Raw genomic sequence first — 14,148 nt, 5'->3', positions numbered from 1 at the left:
CCACCCTTTGCTACGGGCCTGGTGGGATATCAGTGGAGGCACCTGGCTTGGAAGAGGTGGATGCTGCAGCTCTCTCCTCCCTCCCTCCCTCCCTCCCTCCCTCTCTCCAGGGCCTGCAGGAGTACGAGGAGTGGAAGTGGTCCAAGAACCCCACCATCGTGGAGGTGCTGGAGGAGTTCCCCTCGGTGCAGATGCCCTCCACGCTGCTGCTCACACAGCTCCCCCTCCTCCAGCCACGCTACTACTCCATCAGCTCCTCCCCAGAGCTGTACCCGGGCGAGGTCCATCTCACCGTGGCCGTGGTCTCCTACCGCACCAGAGGTACCGGGCTGGGGGAAGCAGGGGCAGAGCAGCAGCACATGGAATCATAGAATCATAGAATCATAGAATGAGCTGGGTTGGAAGGGGCCTCTGAGATCATCCAGTCCAACCCTTGATCCAACCCCGCCGTGGTTCCCAGCCTATGGCACTGATGCCACATCCAGTCTTACCATAAAAACCTCCAGGGACAGAGAATCCATCCCCTCCCTGGGCAGCCCATTCCAATGCCTGATTACCCTTTCTGTTAAGAATTTCTTCCTAATATCCAACCTAACCCTCCCCTGGCACAGCTGAAGACCCAGCCCTCTTGTCTTGCTGATGGTTGCCTGGGAGAAGAGACCAACCCCCCCCTGGCTCCCCCCTCCTGTCAGGGAGTTGCAGAGAGTGAGGAGGTCTCCCCTGAGCCTCCTCCAGGCTGAACAGCCCCAGCCCCCTCAGCTTCTCCTCACAGCACTTGTGCTCCAGTCCCTTCCCCAGCCTTGTTGCTCTTCTCTGGACCTGCTCCAGCCCCTCAATGTCCTTTCTGAGCTGAGGGGCCCAGAGCTGGACACATGGGCAACAGCACAAAACCTTTGGCAGAGAGATGGTATTTAAAGCTTTTCTACCTGTTGGAGTGACCAGATTCCCTCAACCCATGGCACGGCTGTGCCATGTTATGGAGAACAACCGTCCATAAAACGGCAGCTTATTCCAGAGGTGCCGTGTCTGGGTGAGGTGCATAATCCAAGCTCTGTGTAGGGCCCTGTTTGCCCACCCCAAAGTCCACATTGCCCCTAGGAAAATTTCTGTACCTGCCCAAGCAGCCCTGGTGATGGTGTAGATGGGCAGGGCCCTGGTGCTCCTGCAGCCGGTGGGACACAGGGAAGACAGCAGGTGGGACACAGGGACATCCATCTGGGGCTGCCACGGAGGGCTTGTGCCTGGGAGCACCACAGCACAATGCTGCTCCTGCCAAAAAGGACCAAAGAAGAGTCGGGTTCTTCCTAAATATTGTGGAGGCCCAACTCTCCCAGGTTCTGGGTGAACTTGGGCAGCTCCACGGCGGGATCTGAGTGCCAGTTCTACCAAGTTCTACAAGGGGAATGGGTGCAGAGACACTGACTGTCTCAGTGAGGTGTTCATGTGGGATGTAGCAGGGAGGGTTCTAGGAAAGAGGACAACTGGAGTTGTTGGCTGGTGCATCACGTACAGACTTCCTTCCCTTCCCTCCCAGATGGAGAAGGGCCAATCCACCACGGAGTCTGCTCCTCTTGGCTCAATCGGATACAGCCCGATGAAGTGGTGCCCTGCTTTGTAAGGGGGTAAGTGTTCCACAAGGGGTGAGAAAGATTGGGTGAGCCCCCTTGCAGGATGGGATGTCTACCCTCAATTCTTCTCATGGTGGGAGAAAACAAGGCTGGATTTGTGAGCAAAAGCCCTCGGGTGCAGTTCTGCGCTAAAATGTTGCTCTCTGGGATTTCACCTGGTTTTCTACCCCTCCCTGCCCGGGTGCTGTCTCAGCTGGCTGTGGGCAGAGGTGAGGGAGGGAGCTTGGGTTTAACCGGTGTCTTTGGTGTGTGCAGTGCCCCCGGGTTCCACCTGCCCCAGGACCCCCAGGTGCCCTGCATCCTCATCGGCCCCGGCACCGGCATCGCCCCTTTCCGCAGCTTCTGGCAGCAGCGGCTTTTTGAGATCCAGCACAAAGGTGGGTCAACGCTTGTCCCTCCTGAACCTCGTCTCAGGTGCTGTTGGGGAACCCTGGGCTGGTGGCAGAGGGATGGAGGGGTCCAGTCTCCTGCCTGGGATGTCCCAGCGGATCTGCTGGCAGGTCTGGAGGGAGGTGGCTTCCAGAACCTGGGGATCGGTGATCCCTGGGTTACCTGCTTCCAATCCTCCCCAGGGCTGAAGCCTTGTCCCATGGTCCTGGTGTTTGGCTGCCGGCAGTCCAGGATCGACCACATCTACAAGGAGGAGACGCTCTTTGCCAAAGCCCAAGGTGTCTTCAGAGAGCTGTACACAGCCTACTCCCGGGAGCCAGACAAACCAAAGGTGTGTGGTGGGCACTGCTGCGGTGCTGCCGGGCAGCCCTGGGTGGCCCTGGCCAGCCAGCACATGGTGGAGGTGCCTGTCCCTTGGCACGGCCCTGGTAGCTCATGCCATGAGTGTGCAGGATCATCCCTTCCCGGTGCAGCCCCATTCCCAGGGCACGCCCCCATCCCTGCACCACCCCAATGTGTGCCCACGCTGCTCATGCTTTGCCCTGGGGGGCTGCAGCCATCCTCACCGGGTGGGAGCAGATGAGGGAGGGGAAAGGGCCATCTTCTCAAGCAGGTGGGCGAGGAGGGATGTCACCAGAGCCAGCGCAAAGCCTGCTCCGAATTCCCACAGGCACCTGAGCAGGCCTGGCCACGAAAGACATGGTGAAGGTGTGAACGTGCAAGAGCAGGACGATGCTCTGCCGCCTTCCCCATCTCTTTTCTGTCCCTGTGGGTGCTGCGAGGCTCAGGCTCGTTCCCCCAAAGAGGTGTCACCTTGCACTGCTGCCTCAAGGGCGGCTGGTGCACACAGAGCCCGCGGGTGGGTAGGGCTGAGAAACTGGAGTCAATCCCATCTCCCTCCTCCTCCTCCTCCCTCAGAAATACGTGCAGGACGTGTTGCAGGAGCAGCTGGCCCAGACGGTGTTCAGAGCGCTGAAGGAGCAGGGAGGCCACATCTACGTCTGCGGGGATGTCACCATGGCCGGGGACGTCCTCAAGACCGTCCAGCGCATCGTGAGGCAGCAGGGCCAGCTGTCGGTGGAGGAGGCGGGCGCCTTCATCAGCAAGCTGAGGGTGAGCGGTGTGTGCCCCCTGAGACCCCACATGGCCCCTGCCACGGGCAGTGCAGCTGCTGCCTGCTCCTGCCTGCTCCTGCCGCGCGGGCAGCGCGAGGTGACGGGCCCTGGGAAGGGGGGTTGTGGTCCTGCCCCCGCTGCCGAGGCCTGGGAGAGGTCAGGAGGGTGATCTCCCAGAAGTTCGGGTGCACAGGGGAAGTCTCGTTGCTCTGCAGGAGCCCTGCAGCCCCCTCAGCCCACGCTGGGCTCCTGGGATGAGCTGCTGCTGTGCTGGGCACTGGGACAGAACCTGCTGGGCACCCTTGGTAGCCCAGGCAGGGATTGTTCACCTTGATCAGTCCCTCCTTCAAACAAGGATTGCTTTTAAGTCCCTCTATCACAGACCACTGTGCTAAGTCCCTCTGTCCCACCCATCCACCAGGGCAGTTTGTGGGGCCCCCTGTCCAAATCTCCCCATCTCTGTGGCTGGCAGGGTGATGTCCCTGGGCAAACACATTGCCCAGATGTTGCAGCTGGAGCCCAGACGAGCTCAGTTTGGGACACAGGCCCAGGCATGGATGCTCAGGAAGATAATGCAGCCTGATTCCTGTGGGATGACCCCTTCTGAACCACGTCCCCACACTCCACCCAGGAGCTGAGGGATCCCAGTTGGTTGTACATGGGCTGGCTTTGGGCTGCTTGTCCCCCTGACGCCAGGCAGTCCCTGGGCTGCCAGCAGCTGAGGAGATCTAACACAGGGAGCAGCTCCTGGGCTGCCCCACACTGTGACCTTGGCAAGGTCATTTCCCCTCCCTGCTCACTCCTGCCCCTCTGCCCTGCCATCCCACCCCCTCCCGTGACAGACCCCAGGCCCTTCGCCGTGTGTTTGGCACCTCCCCGCCACACCAGAGCCTGCAACAACGCCAACTGTTTGCAAATGCTCCTTTTTCCCCTCTGCCACCCTGTCCCTCAGGATGACAGCCGGTACCACGAGGATATTTTTGGAGTCACCCTGCGTACGTACGAAGTGACGAACCGCCTTAGATCCGAGTCCATCGCCTTCATCGAGGAGAGCAAAAAAGACACGGATGAGTGAGTTCACATGTTTGTTTTAACCCCTGCAATGGCCTCCCAAGTGCGTGGGCTGCAGGACTGGGAAGGGATGGGGAAGGAAGATTTAACTTCCTTAACCTCCCTGGTCCTGAGAAAGGCATGGATTTTGGCGCTCTGAAATAGGAGTCACCTGAAATAGGTGTCTCTGAAATAGGGTCTCTGACATAGGTGTCACCTCACTAGGACAAATCCCCCCCCCCCGGCTTCCTGGGTTACTGCACTGAGTGCTCAGACACCATCCTATCCAAAGGGAATTTCCAAGGAAAACAGCCCTGCCAGCTGCCTTCCTCCAGGCTGGAAAGAGCCGTGGGAAGGGGTGACTCCCCCCAGCTCCAGGGGGGGACCTGGCTGGCTCCAGGTGTCCATGCAGCAGGTGGGAGAGGTCTCCAGGATGCTCCATGCCCGGTTAGGAAAGATCTAGGGATTTTTTCTTCCTGCTATTGTAAAAACAACCAGAAGAAGTAAAAAGTCTTGACATTTTGCTGTGTTTGTTTCTGCTCTACCATGTCCTGCCATTTGCTCAGCTCTGTCATGGTGGGATTTTCCCTGGCTGAGCAGAAGGATTATTTAGGATAAAGGATGGGCAGCTGAGTGGATCTTGCTCCTTGTGCTGGCCCTCAGTAGCCTGACCCAGAGCTTGGCTCTGGGTTTCCCAACATCCCTGAGGTTTGGTGGGAATTTTTCTCCCGAGGTGTCACATGCTTTGGGGTCTGCACTGTACACGGAGCACCTGAGAGAGGGATAAAGGTTCCCTTCCTCACCCAGCTGCAAAGGGCTCTGTAAACCCCTGCCTGTGGCAAATCCAGGTCGGGATGATCCCGTGCTCCTCACTGCTCCCCCTAAGGCTGGCCTTTCTCCCCTTTCCCTTGCAGGGTTTTCTGCTCCTAACCGGACCCTTCGCCCCAAGGGGATGCCAAACCAGTCCCAGCACCTGCTGCCCCCTCCAGCTGGAGGGCACTGGGTTTTGTATTTCACGGACACGGTGGCTCCTTTTCCACGGGGAACTGCCCATGGAAAGCGCTCTGTCTCTCGTCCTGTTGTTGTGTCCTGATGATGATGATGATGACTTTTATTTCCTTTTCTTCCTCTTTCTCTTGCTCTTGTCCTGTGGCCATTTCTTCCCCCCCCCCCCCCCTTCCCTTCCCCGGATTTCCCCACTGAAGTACGATGGCTTTATAACCTGCAGTGGCTCTTTACAGATCTCCACATTTCCCCTCCTCCTCACCAGGGCATTTTGCAGCTGCATGAAATCACCACCTTCGTGATCACCCGCGTTTTTGGTGTTTTGGGGGAGAGCAGAGGTGGCAGGGGGTGGGCAATGGCTCGGTCCTGTTGCTTGACTAGAGCAGGGGGTCATTCCCCCCAGGATCCCCCTTTCCCCAGCTCGGGGCTTGGCTGAATCCTTGTGTTTTCATGGTTTTCCTTTGGGCTTGTACATATGCCCGAGGCTGGGGGCAGATGATGTGCAGTGCCCTCGTGCCTGTGAATGTTGTTCCCCCCCAAGCAGCCTGGGTACAGATGTGTCTGTTTGTGTCAGGATTTATGTGTCATGATTTCTCCTAAATGGGCTCTGTGCTGTGTTTGCCCCTTTCTCTGCTCCCTGTTCCCTGTGAGCCTCTCCCTCTGCTCAGTCCCCACTTTTGCTGGCATGAAAGTCCTCCCCCAGAGGAGCAAGCACAGAACACACAGGCTGATGTGCATGCTGAGGAAAAGCTCGTGGCAGTGACTGCTGCTGGGCCAGGCTGTTCTCCAGAGGGTTTCACAGGAGATATGGGATCTGCAGCCACGATGCTGGTGGGAGAGATTGAGACTGGGCTGCATTCCAGAGCTTTGCATGCTGTGAACCCTCTCCCAGGTGAGCCTGGAAAGCCATGAGGATGGGAGAGAAGCCTCTCCAACTCCAGCTGCAAGAGGCACCTCTTGTTACAAAGCTTATTGGGAAGGCAGCACATGGAGGGTTGTGGAGGCTCCAGGTCCTTGGTGAGGATGTGCCAACGGAGGAGTCTTGAAACCCCGGAGAGCATCAGCTCCACCTTAGCACAGTGCCATGGGCAGTTCTGGCACAGCAGACCCCAGCCACTTCCACAGCTTTGGGAGCAGAAAACGCCAGCGTGGAGCGACCTCCTGCCAGGAGAAATCCGTGTGCATCCCTGTGGTGAACCAGTCCCCTCGGCGGGAGCACGAGCTGTCTCTGCCAGGACGTCTCCTGTGAGAAGGGAGGTGAGGTCAGCTGCAAAGGTGCTGTGTGATTCTGGGCTCTGACACCCTCACACCTCAGCCCTGCTGCAAAAACCCGGCCCCAAAAGCAAGCTGTTAACACGGAGAGGTATCAGTCCCTTTAACAGGGGAGAGCTGCCTGCGAGGTAAAGCACGTGCGACCTTGTGTGTCCTTCCTCCTCCTCTCTTCCGCACCCCGAAGAAGGTTTGTCCTCCCTCATTGCCAGGACAAGGACAGCAGGACGTGGCTGCAGCTCTGGCTGGAGGCAGGGAGAGGAGGTTGGCATTTGGAGGTGGCAGGTGCTGGTGCTTTCCCCCTGCCCCTGCTCTGCTGAGCTGTGCACTGAGGCTTGCACGGAGCGAAGCATCAAAATTGGCCGCGGCAGAGGCTTTGTCCAGGAGCTGCACTGGTGAGCTCGCTTTCAGGGGGCTGAGATTGTCTGCCCTAAGCCAAAGTCAGAACAAAAAACAGCTGCAGGAGGTTTGCTGCTCTCCCAGCCCACGGAACAAGCCGTGCTGGCTCCCCAGCCTCGGGCTGTGCGGTTATTCCCACCCTCATCCAAGACCTTCTGCCCTCTCCTTCCTCTTGCCTGGCTGCATCTCCACGTGCCGTGACCATCTTCTGCAACTTCGACTCCCTGAATGCTTGAAGGAACTCCAGCCCAAAATCCGGGAGCGAAAAGCCTCCAGGCACCGGGAGGATTTGAGATCCAGGCCTCGTTTTTGCTGGTCCCAGTACGAAACGCGAAGGAATGCTGCCACAGTGTGGCCAGAGCCGAGCTCGCCGGGCTGGCAGGGCTGGCAACAGGGCAGGGAGCCAGGGGCACAGCCAGCTTTGTGTCAGCCCCCCCCCGGGCACTTGGTGACCTGGGGGTGAAGGCAGGGCAGGGCAGGGAAAAGGGCAGCCCACGGTGCATCTCTCTGGGTTGTGCCCTAAAGCCAGGGCGGGCAGTGGGATGGGGGTCCCTTTGCTGAGTCCCTCTGCTGCTGGGATGGGGGAGTTTGGGCAGAGGAACTGTTTGTGGGGACAGCTCCCAGGCCCCAGAGCCTGGTCCTGCCCCCCGACCCTCTGGCTGCAGAAACACAGCTAAAGGAATAAAATCAAACTCATCCTTTTCTTTGGGGAAATTTGATTCTGGCTCTGGGCTTTGTGCTCTGGGCCTCCTTGGGTAGAAGGAGCAGTACAGCCTGAGGAGGAGGGAGTGCCCAAAGGAATTCCCTCGTCTTCATCCTCTTTCCAGCTCTCCCTGTGTTGCTGGCAAGTAGTTTCCTCCTGTCCTGCCTTCTGCCTGCATGGCTGTAACATCTCCCACCTGGAAATCGTATCGCTGCTGGGTGCTGTGTCTGAGCTGAACGGGCTTGCTTTTCCTGCACCCCAAAACTTGCCACCTCCATCACCCCCTTCCACCTGAGCTGCCGGTGCAAACAGCAGGGAACTGTGTGCCTTGCCTTGCCTTCTCTGGGGTCTCCAAAGGGGTCTGTGCCAGGCAGATGGCAAAACCCTCCCACGTTCAACAGGCGTTGGATCTGTGAGTCCTTCAGAGCCCTTTGGAAGGGAATTAATAAACATATTTTAAGGCCATGCTCCCTGCCTGGCCCTGGAGGAGAAACACCATCCCTGCCATGAAGGCCCATGGAGTTTATGTCCCCCAGGGCTCCTCTCTGCTCCCACTGAATAGGACCATTCAGTCCTCGCAAGCCACACTGGGAATTTTGATTCCCTGTTTTCTGTCGAGTCAGTCTCAGACGTCTGAATTTCTCTCCTCCATCCCCTTTGCCTGCGGGGGCTTCGCACTCCCCTCGAGCTTCATTTTCTCCCGCAACACAGGGGGAAAGAAACTTGTGGCTCTGCTTTATTATTCCATAAATGTGGCTCTTCCACCAGTTGTCTAGACTCTGCTCATCTCCATGTGACATTTCTGACGTGTGGGTGTAGCCACAATGTCTCTGGCATGAATAAATGCAGAGGGTGAGGTGGGGTCTGCCACAGATGAGCTGCTCAGGGGTGTCACACGTGGAGGGCCTGTGCCCCTTGGGCGCTCAGCTCACAAATCTGTCACCTCCAGGTGCCTGCTGCCCATCCAAGCTCCCCAGGGCTCCAGTGGCAAGGGCACCTGATGGACACCCAGCCTGACCCAGTGTCCCAATCCCTCTCCTGGTGGATATCCACCCCCACCCCCCTTTTGGAGCAGCTCTGCTCCTTTTCACTCCCCAGGTACTGAAGAGACTCTTCTCTAAACAGGAGATTTGATTTGCAAGACACTATGAAGTGGTTTTTTTCTGCAAAGATTTTAATTCATGGGTCTTTCAATCGTCCACAGAAAGGTGTTATATGGACTTGAAAACTCCTGGGAAAAGGTTCTGTGTTTTCCCAGCCTGCTGTGTCCACTAGCAGGCAAAAATCAGTTGCTCCTTCAGTGCAAGGGTATCTGGTGCCTGTGCTGTTGATGAAATTCAAATGTTTCATCTGCCCAGAAGGACGGCCTGGGAGTTTGTTGTTCTTTATGAGAGACAGCAGGAAAATAATGAGATGTCTGCCATCAGGAGTGGCCTCACAGAGATGTCACCTCCACAGCTGTGGCTGTGAAGGCCTGAGCTCGTCACACGTGAGGAACTGAGCCCGTCACACTGGCCAGAGAAATGGCTCTGACTTCGGGCCGTCCTCGCTCCCTGTCCCCTCCTGCGCCTCTGTGTCCCCAGGGCTGAGCAGGGCACTGTTCACACCCCGAGTCACCGTGTCTGTGCATGACCAGCGACCCTGCAGTTGTGTCCTGAGTGAGGAGGAGCACAGCTACTGCAGGAGAGGGGATGGGAAGAGCCAGGGGCTGCACGAGCCCGTGTCCAGCCTGTGACTGCTCCCGCGGTCCCTTTGCTGTCAGCGTGCGACGCCTCCCACCCCATCCCGGCTGCAACCAGGCTCCCTCTGCCACTTCCCTCTGGGGATCCCGCCCTTCTCCTCCTCAGCCCTGCCTGCCCAGCCAAAAGGTGCAGCCAGCTGCTGGGCAAGGGCAGCTCCTGGGAACGGACACGGACTTACAGTGCCTTGTGCTGGGAAGAGACTGTTGCTGCGGGGCCGCCCTCCTGCTCCCGCTCTCCGACTTCGTTTGACGAGGGAAATTCCCGGTGGGCAAATTCCCCCTGGGATCACAGGGAGCAAACCTGCAGCCCTGCTCAGCTGCTCTCTGCAGCTCCTCTCGCAGGGCTGGGGAGGTGTGGGTGCAGACTGAGCACCACCTGTGAGCACCACGGGGCTGTGAACACCTTGACCCCGTTTTGGTCAAGCTGGTGGTGGGGGAGAGGGTGTGTCTGTGTTTGAAGCTTCGTGGACTTGCACCAAGCCCAAGCCAAAGCTGCTGCCGCCTGACAAACGACCACTGAAGCCACTACATCGCCCTCCGGGGGCTCCCACCGTTTTTTGGAAGGATAATTTTATGCTCAAAATTAAATTTTGTTCCTTCTTTCACCGGGGACCAGTTCCCAGCTTCAGAATTGCTTCAGATAACTTTGCAATTGCGTTGATAGTTCCAGAGGGGAGCACAGTCCCTTTACAGAACAGATGGAGGCACATTTTCAGGACCATTCAACTTTACTGTAACTCTCTTTGTTATAACAATTTCTTCTGCTGTAACAGGAAGAGCAAAATTGGGCCAGTGCTCTTAAAAAACGTATTCCTGAAACTTGGACAAAATCAGTATAGGATCCTCCCAGGTCCAAAATGCCTTCCACACCCACTGGCTTCAGTGGCCCTGGGGATTTGGGCAGCTTGCAGGGTCAGGCTTGCACTGCAGCAGCAGCAGCAGCAGCAGCAGCAGCAGTTTTATGATGGCAATATTTTTGCTGTGTCAATCTGCACTTGCACGTGCCTGCAATGCATGGCTCTGGCAATCCATCCGAAATCTACCCTCCGAGGGAGATCTGAGCTCCAGCTTCTTCCATATGGCCCTGCCTGTCTTATAGGGAATCAGGGGAGTGAGGGAAAGCTGAAGAGGGGGCTGCTTTAAAGCACTCGGTTCCAGAAGTAAAACAGAGCTTAGGAGGGGTCAAAACCGGCTTGATTTTAGCACAGGTAACTCCTGAAATATTCAAGCATTGTGATGAGATCCACCTTTTCCCTGCTGTGCCCAGAATGAAGTAGACTGGAAACTCTTGGCCTCCACCCCTACAGATGTTTGGCTGTGATGGAATTTTGAGCCACTGAATCACAGGGGAAAAAAAAAACCAAACCCAAACAGATTGTGAGTTCATGGCTGAGCAGTGGCAGCTTGTTTAGCAGTGAGAGTCTCACTGCTGCTCTCCTGCCTTATTCACATCCTACCTGGCCAGATTTTGGGGAGGGAGCAGGGAGGAAGCACCTCAAAGTGAGACAGTCAGACCTGTGAGCCTTGCCCTGAGAATCCCTGGTTTAGCAGGGCTGTGGAAAAGCAGGACCACGCTGCTGGGCTGTGGCTCAGCTCCTGTGCACAGGTCTCTGCAGGGCTGGTGCAGAAACCTGCGAGGGAAAAACACTGGGCAAAATATTTTTCTTCCAGGGGCACCCCTAATACTTCGAAAACTGAAGGACTGAACACCGAAACAGTTGATCTGAAAGAGCTTGTTGCTTTGTTTTCACGTGTTGGTTCTGGGTGGGGGAAGCAAGCAGAAAGCAAGCAGACAGTATGTCAGCTTGTTTCGGATTAAATCAAATGTTTTGCTCCTACACTAATTGCTAAGGGAGATTTCAAAATTTTCCAAGGGCAACAAAACGGCCTTAATCTTCTGAGACATTAATGCTACTTGCTTCTGAGCCTGCTTTTTTATTTTCCTCTCTGTGTGATCGTGGCATGGAATCATGTCTGAACAAAATACACTTTATAGTAGCCGAGAAACAGAAATAGAAGATGGTGTTTCAGAATCTCCAGCGTTGAAACGATGGCTTTGAAGGCAGTGAGATTCAGTGCAAAATCCCTGCTTTGCTAGAGTTCTGCAAAATAGGCAAATCCCCACAATTCCCAAGGTTGAATCCCCGTGCTCTGCTGCCTTGAGATGCCTTTAAAAACCCTGGGCTCTGTGTGCTGCAAAGAGCTTGTGAGTGGTCTGCAGCTTTTCCAGAGTGCACACAATTCCCCAGGCAGTGAGAGTGAGCAGTGAGATGACTTTCAGCCAGGACTCATTGCTTTTTAGATTGCATGTAGTTAGAAACATGAGTTCTGCCAGCTGCCCAGGGAATTCGATATTCAGTGCCAATTAATTTCTGTAATAGGAGCAGGGGGTTTATTCCCTTGGCTCCCTTAGGCACCTTTGAAAGGCCTAAGACTCAAAGGTTGGTTTGGATTCTTTGATTTCCTGGTGGCCTTTCCCGAAGAGCGGCGGTGCCACGACGAGGACGGGGACTGCTCTGGGAAGGGTGGCGGCTTCGGGGCCGGCGACTCCCAAAATTTCTGTTGCAGAGGTTTTCTAAACTCCTCAGATATGGGTAAATTCTGCTGGGCTGGATGAGACTCCAACCCCTGGCTGCTCTCTGGTCCTCCCGCTCCCTCCTCCCTCCCCTCAGCACCTCCTCATGTCACTGTGCCTTCGTTCGGTTTATGAAACGATGCCACGATTTCAGACTGGCACGTCGTCTTTCCTCTCACTTTGCATCTCATACGACAGGTTACGTGTGGAGGGGAGGGGGCAGCTTATTCTGTAGCTTTTTGTGTGGTGCCAAGGTGGGTTTCCCCTGAGGAGCGAGGGGGTGGGGGCGGTGGGAGCGGGCTGAGCCGCCTTGTGTTTGGTCATAGCAGTGCTTTAAGCGTGGTCAGAAACGTGGTCTTCCCCTACCTCTGAGCTCTCAATGCTGCTAAAATCTCTGCCATTCGTCCAATGTACTCCAGCCCCTCTCTCGGACTGACTCTGCCTCTGTTTGCAAGATATCCACATTGTTCTGAAGCATGCACCTCTTTCTGTATAGTTCCAATCTTCTGATTTTATGGAATACTTATGCCTGTTTGCATTACAGTCCAAATAAAAAAGTGAACTAAAACCTAACAGACCTCGTTCTTCTCTTATCTCTGGGTTTTTAGCACGGAAAGGCCTCTGCTGATCCCTTGGCCTTGCTCTGCTCTGCCACCTGTAATGCCAGAGCACTATAAATAGCTCGGTGGCGTCAATCAGCGGTACCTGTTTACCTGCCAGACACAAACACCTCCTTGGAAGGCTGCTTGAGTCACAGCACTCCATGTTTCACATCATTTAGACCATGTCCTCGGGGAAAATGTCACAGGCAAGCACGGAGGGCTCTTTGTGTGCAATCCAGAGCACTTTTGGTGCTGGAGCCTCTGGAATGCAGCAGCAGCAGTGCTCCAGGCAGCACTGGAGAGACCTGGGAATGGCAGGATGTGAATGAGGAAGTATGGACATGGCTTTTCCCATGGGAAGGCAGTGTGCACTTCCAAGGGGGAACCTTCCAGTGCCGGAAGGGGGCTTATAAAAAATAGGGAGAGCGATTTTTTACATGGGCAGATGGTAATAGGGCAAGGGGGAACGGCTTCCCACTGCCAGAGGGCAGGGTTAGATGGGATATTGGGAAGGAATCCTTCCCTGTGAGGGTGGTGAGGAGCTGGCCTGAGGGGAACACGGCCGCTGTGTTGCCTCAGGCAGGGCTGCAGTGCCACCTCAGAGGTTGCTGTGGTGTCACCTCAGACGGCGTCAGTGCCACCTCAGACATGGCAGCGGTGTGACCGCAGGCAGTGCTGGTGTCACCTGAGGCATGGCAGCCGTGTCACCTCAGACATCACCACAGCACTGGTGCTGTTGCTCAGCCTTGCCATGCTGCCACCCCGGACCCAGCAGCAGGCACCTCGGTGCCACCCCACGCACCGTGCTGGTGTTCCCTCAGTCCCCACAGATGTGCTGCCACAGACACCACGGTGGCATTACCTCAGGGGTCAGTGCAGACATTGAGGTGTGTCACCTCAGGGGTCAGTGCAGACATAGAGGTGTGTCACCTCAGGGGTCAGTGCAGACACTCAGGTGGTGTCACCTCAGGGGTCAGTGCAGGCATAGAGGTGTGTCACCTCAGGGGTCAGTGCAGACATAGAGGTGTGTCACCTCAGGGGTCAGTGCAGACACGGAGGTGGTGTCACCTCAGGGGTCAGTGCAGACACTCAGGTGGTGTCACCTCAGGGGTCAGTGCAGACACGGAGGTGGTCTGACCTCAGGTATCAGTGCAGATATGGTGGCAGCATCACCTCAGGTGTCACTGCAGACATGGAGGTGACAATATCTCAGGTGTCATTGCAGACATGGAGGTGACGATATCTCAGGGGTCATTGCAGACGTGGAGGTGACGATATCTCAGGGGTCAGTGCAGACATGGAGGTGGTGTGGCCTCAGGTGCCACCACACACAGGGCAGCAGAATACCCTCAGCCAAGGCCTCCTCTCTGTCCCCCCCCGAGTGTCTGTGGCACTTGTCAGGACCCCAGGCTGGTCCAGGCTGGAAGGGACCACAGTGGGTCATCTGGTCCAACCTCCCTGCTCGAGCAGGGTCATCCCAGAGCACATTGTACAGGACTGTGTCCAGACGGTTCTGGAATATCTCCAGTGAGGGAGACTCCACACCCTCTCTGGGCAACCTGTTCCAGTGTGTGGTCACTGCACAGGGAATAAGTTGTCCTCATGTTCAGGTAGAACTTCCTGGGCAGCAGTTTCTGCCCACTGCTTCTTGTCCTCGTGGTTGGCACAATG

At 56.3% G+C, this 14,148-nt stretch overlaps 1 protein-coding gene across 3 annotated transcripts in view; it reads left to right on the top strand.

Annotated features, from left to right (window-relative positions):
- The window catches only part of NOS1 (nitric oxide synthase 1), a 58,005-nt gene extending 50,447 nt beyond the window's left edge, over window positions 1-7,558 (top strand). For all 3 annotated transcript variants that reach the window (XM_027747979.2, XM_027747978.2, XM_027747980.2), the window contains exons 23-29: window positions 111-321; window positions 1,535-1,622; window positions 1,884-2,005; window positions 2,201-2,349; window positions 2,937-3,131; window positions 4,086-4,204; window positions 5,098-7,558. In XM_027747979.2, the coding sequence (XP_027603780.2) occupies window positions 111-321; window positions 1,535-1,622; window positions 1,884-2,005; window positions 2,201-2,349; window positions 2,937-3,131; window positions 4,086-4,204; window positions 5,098-5,113 (900 nt within the window). In that variant the 3' untranslated portion in view covers window positions 5,114-7,558. The remainder of the gene's footprint in view (window positions 1-110; window positions 322-1,534; window positions 1,623-1,883; window positions 2,006-2,200; window positions 2,350-2,936; window positions 3,132-4,085; window positions 4,205-5,097) is intronic.
- The last annotated feature ends 6,590 nt before the right edge of the window (window positions 7,559-14,148 follow it).

This window comes from Pipra filicauda, unplaced genomic scaffold (genome assembly GCF_003945595.2).
Source record: "Pipra filicauda isolate LSUMZ 115617 unplaced genomic scaffold, ASM394559v2 scaffold656_size334665_pilon, whole genome shotgun sequence".
In the NCBI taxonomy this organism is placed as follows: domain Eukaryota; kingdom Metazoa; phylum Chordata; class Aves; order Passeriformes; family Pipridae; genus Pipra; species Pipra filicauda.
The sequence above is the reverse complement of the archived record's forward strand: the minus strand, read 5'-3'. Positions and strand labels throughout refer to the sequence as shown.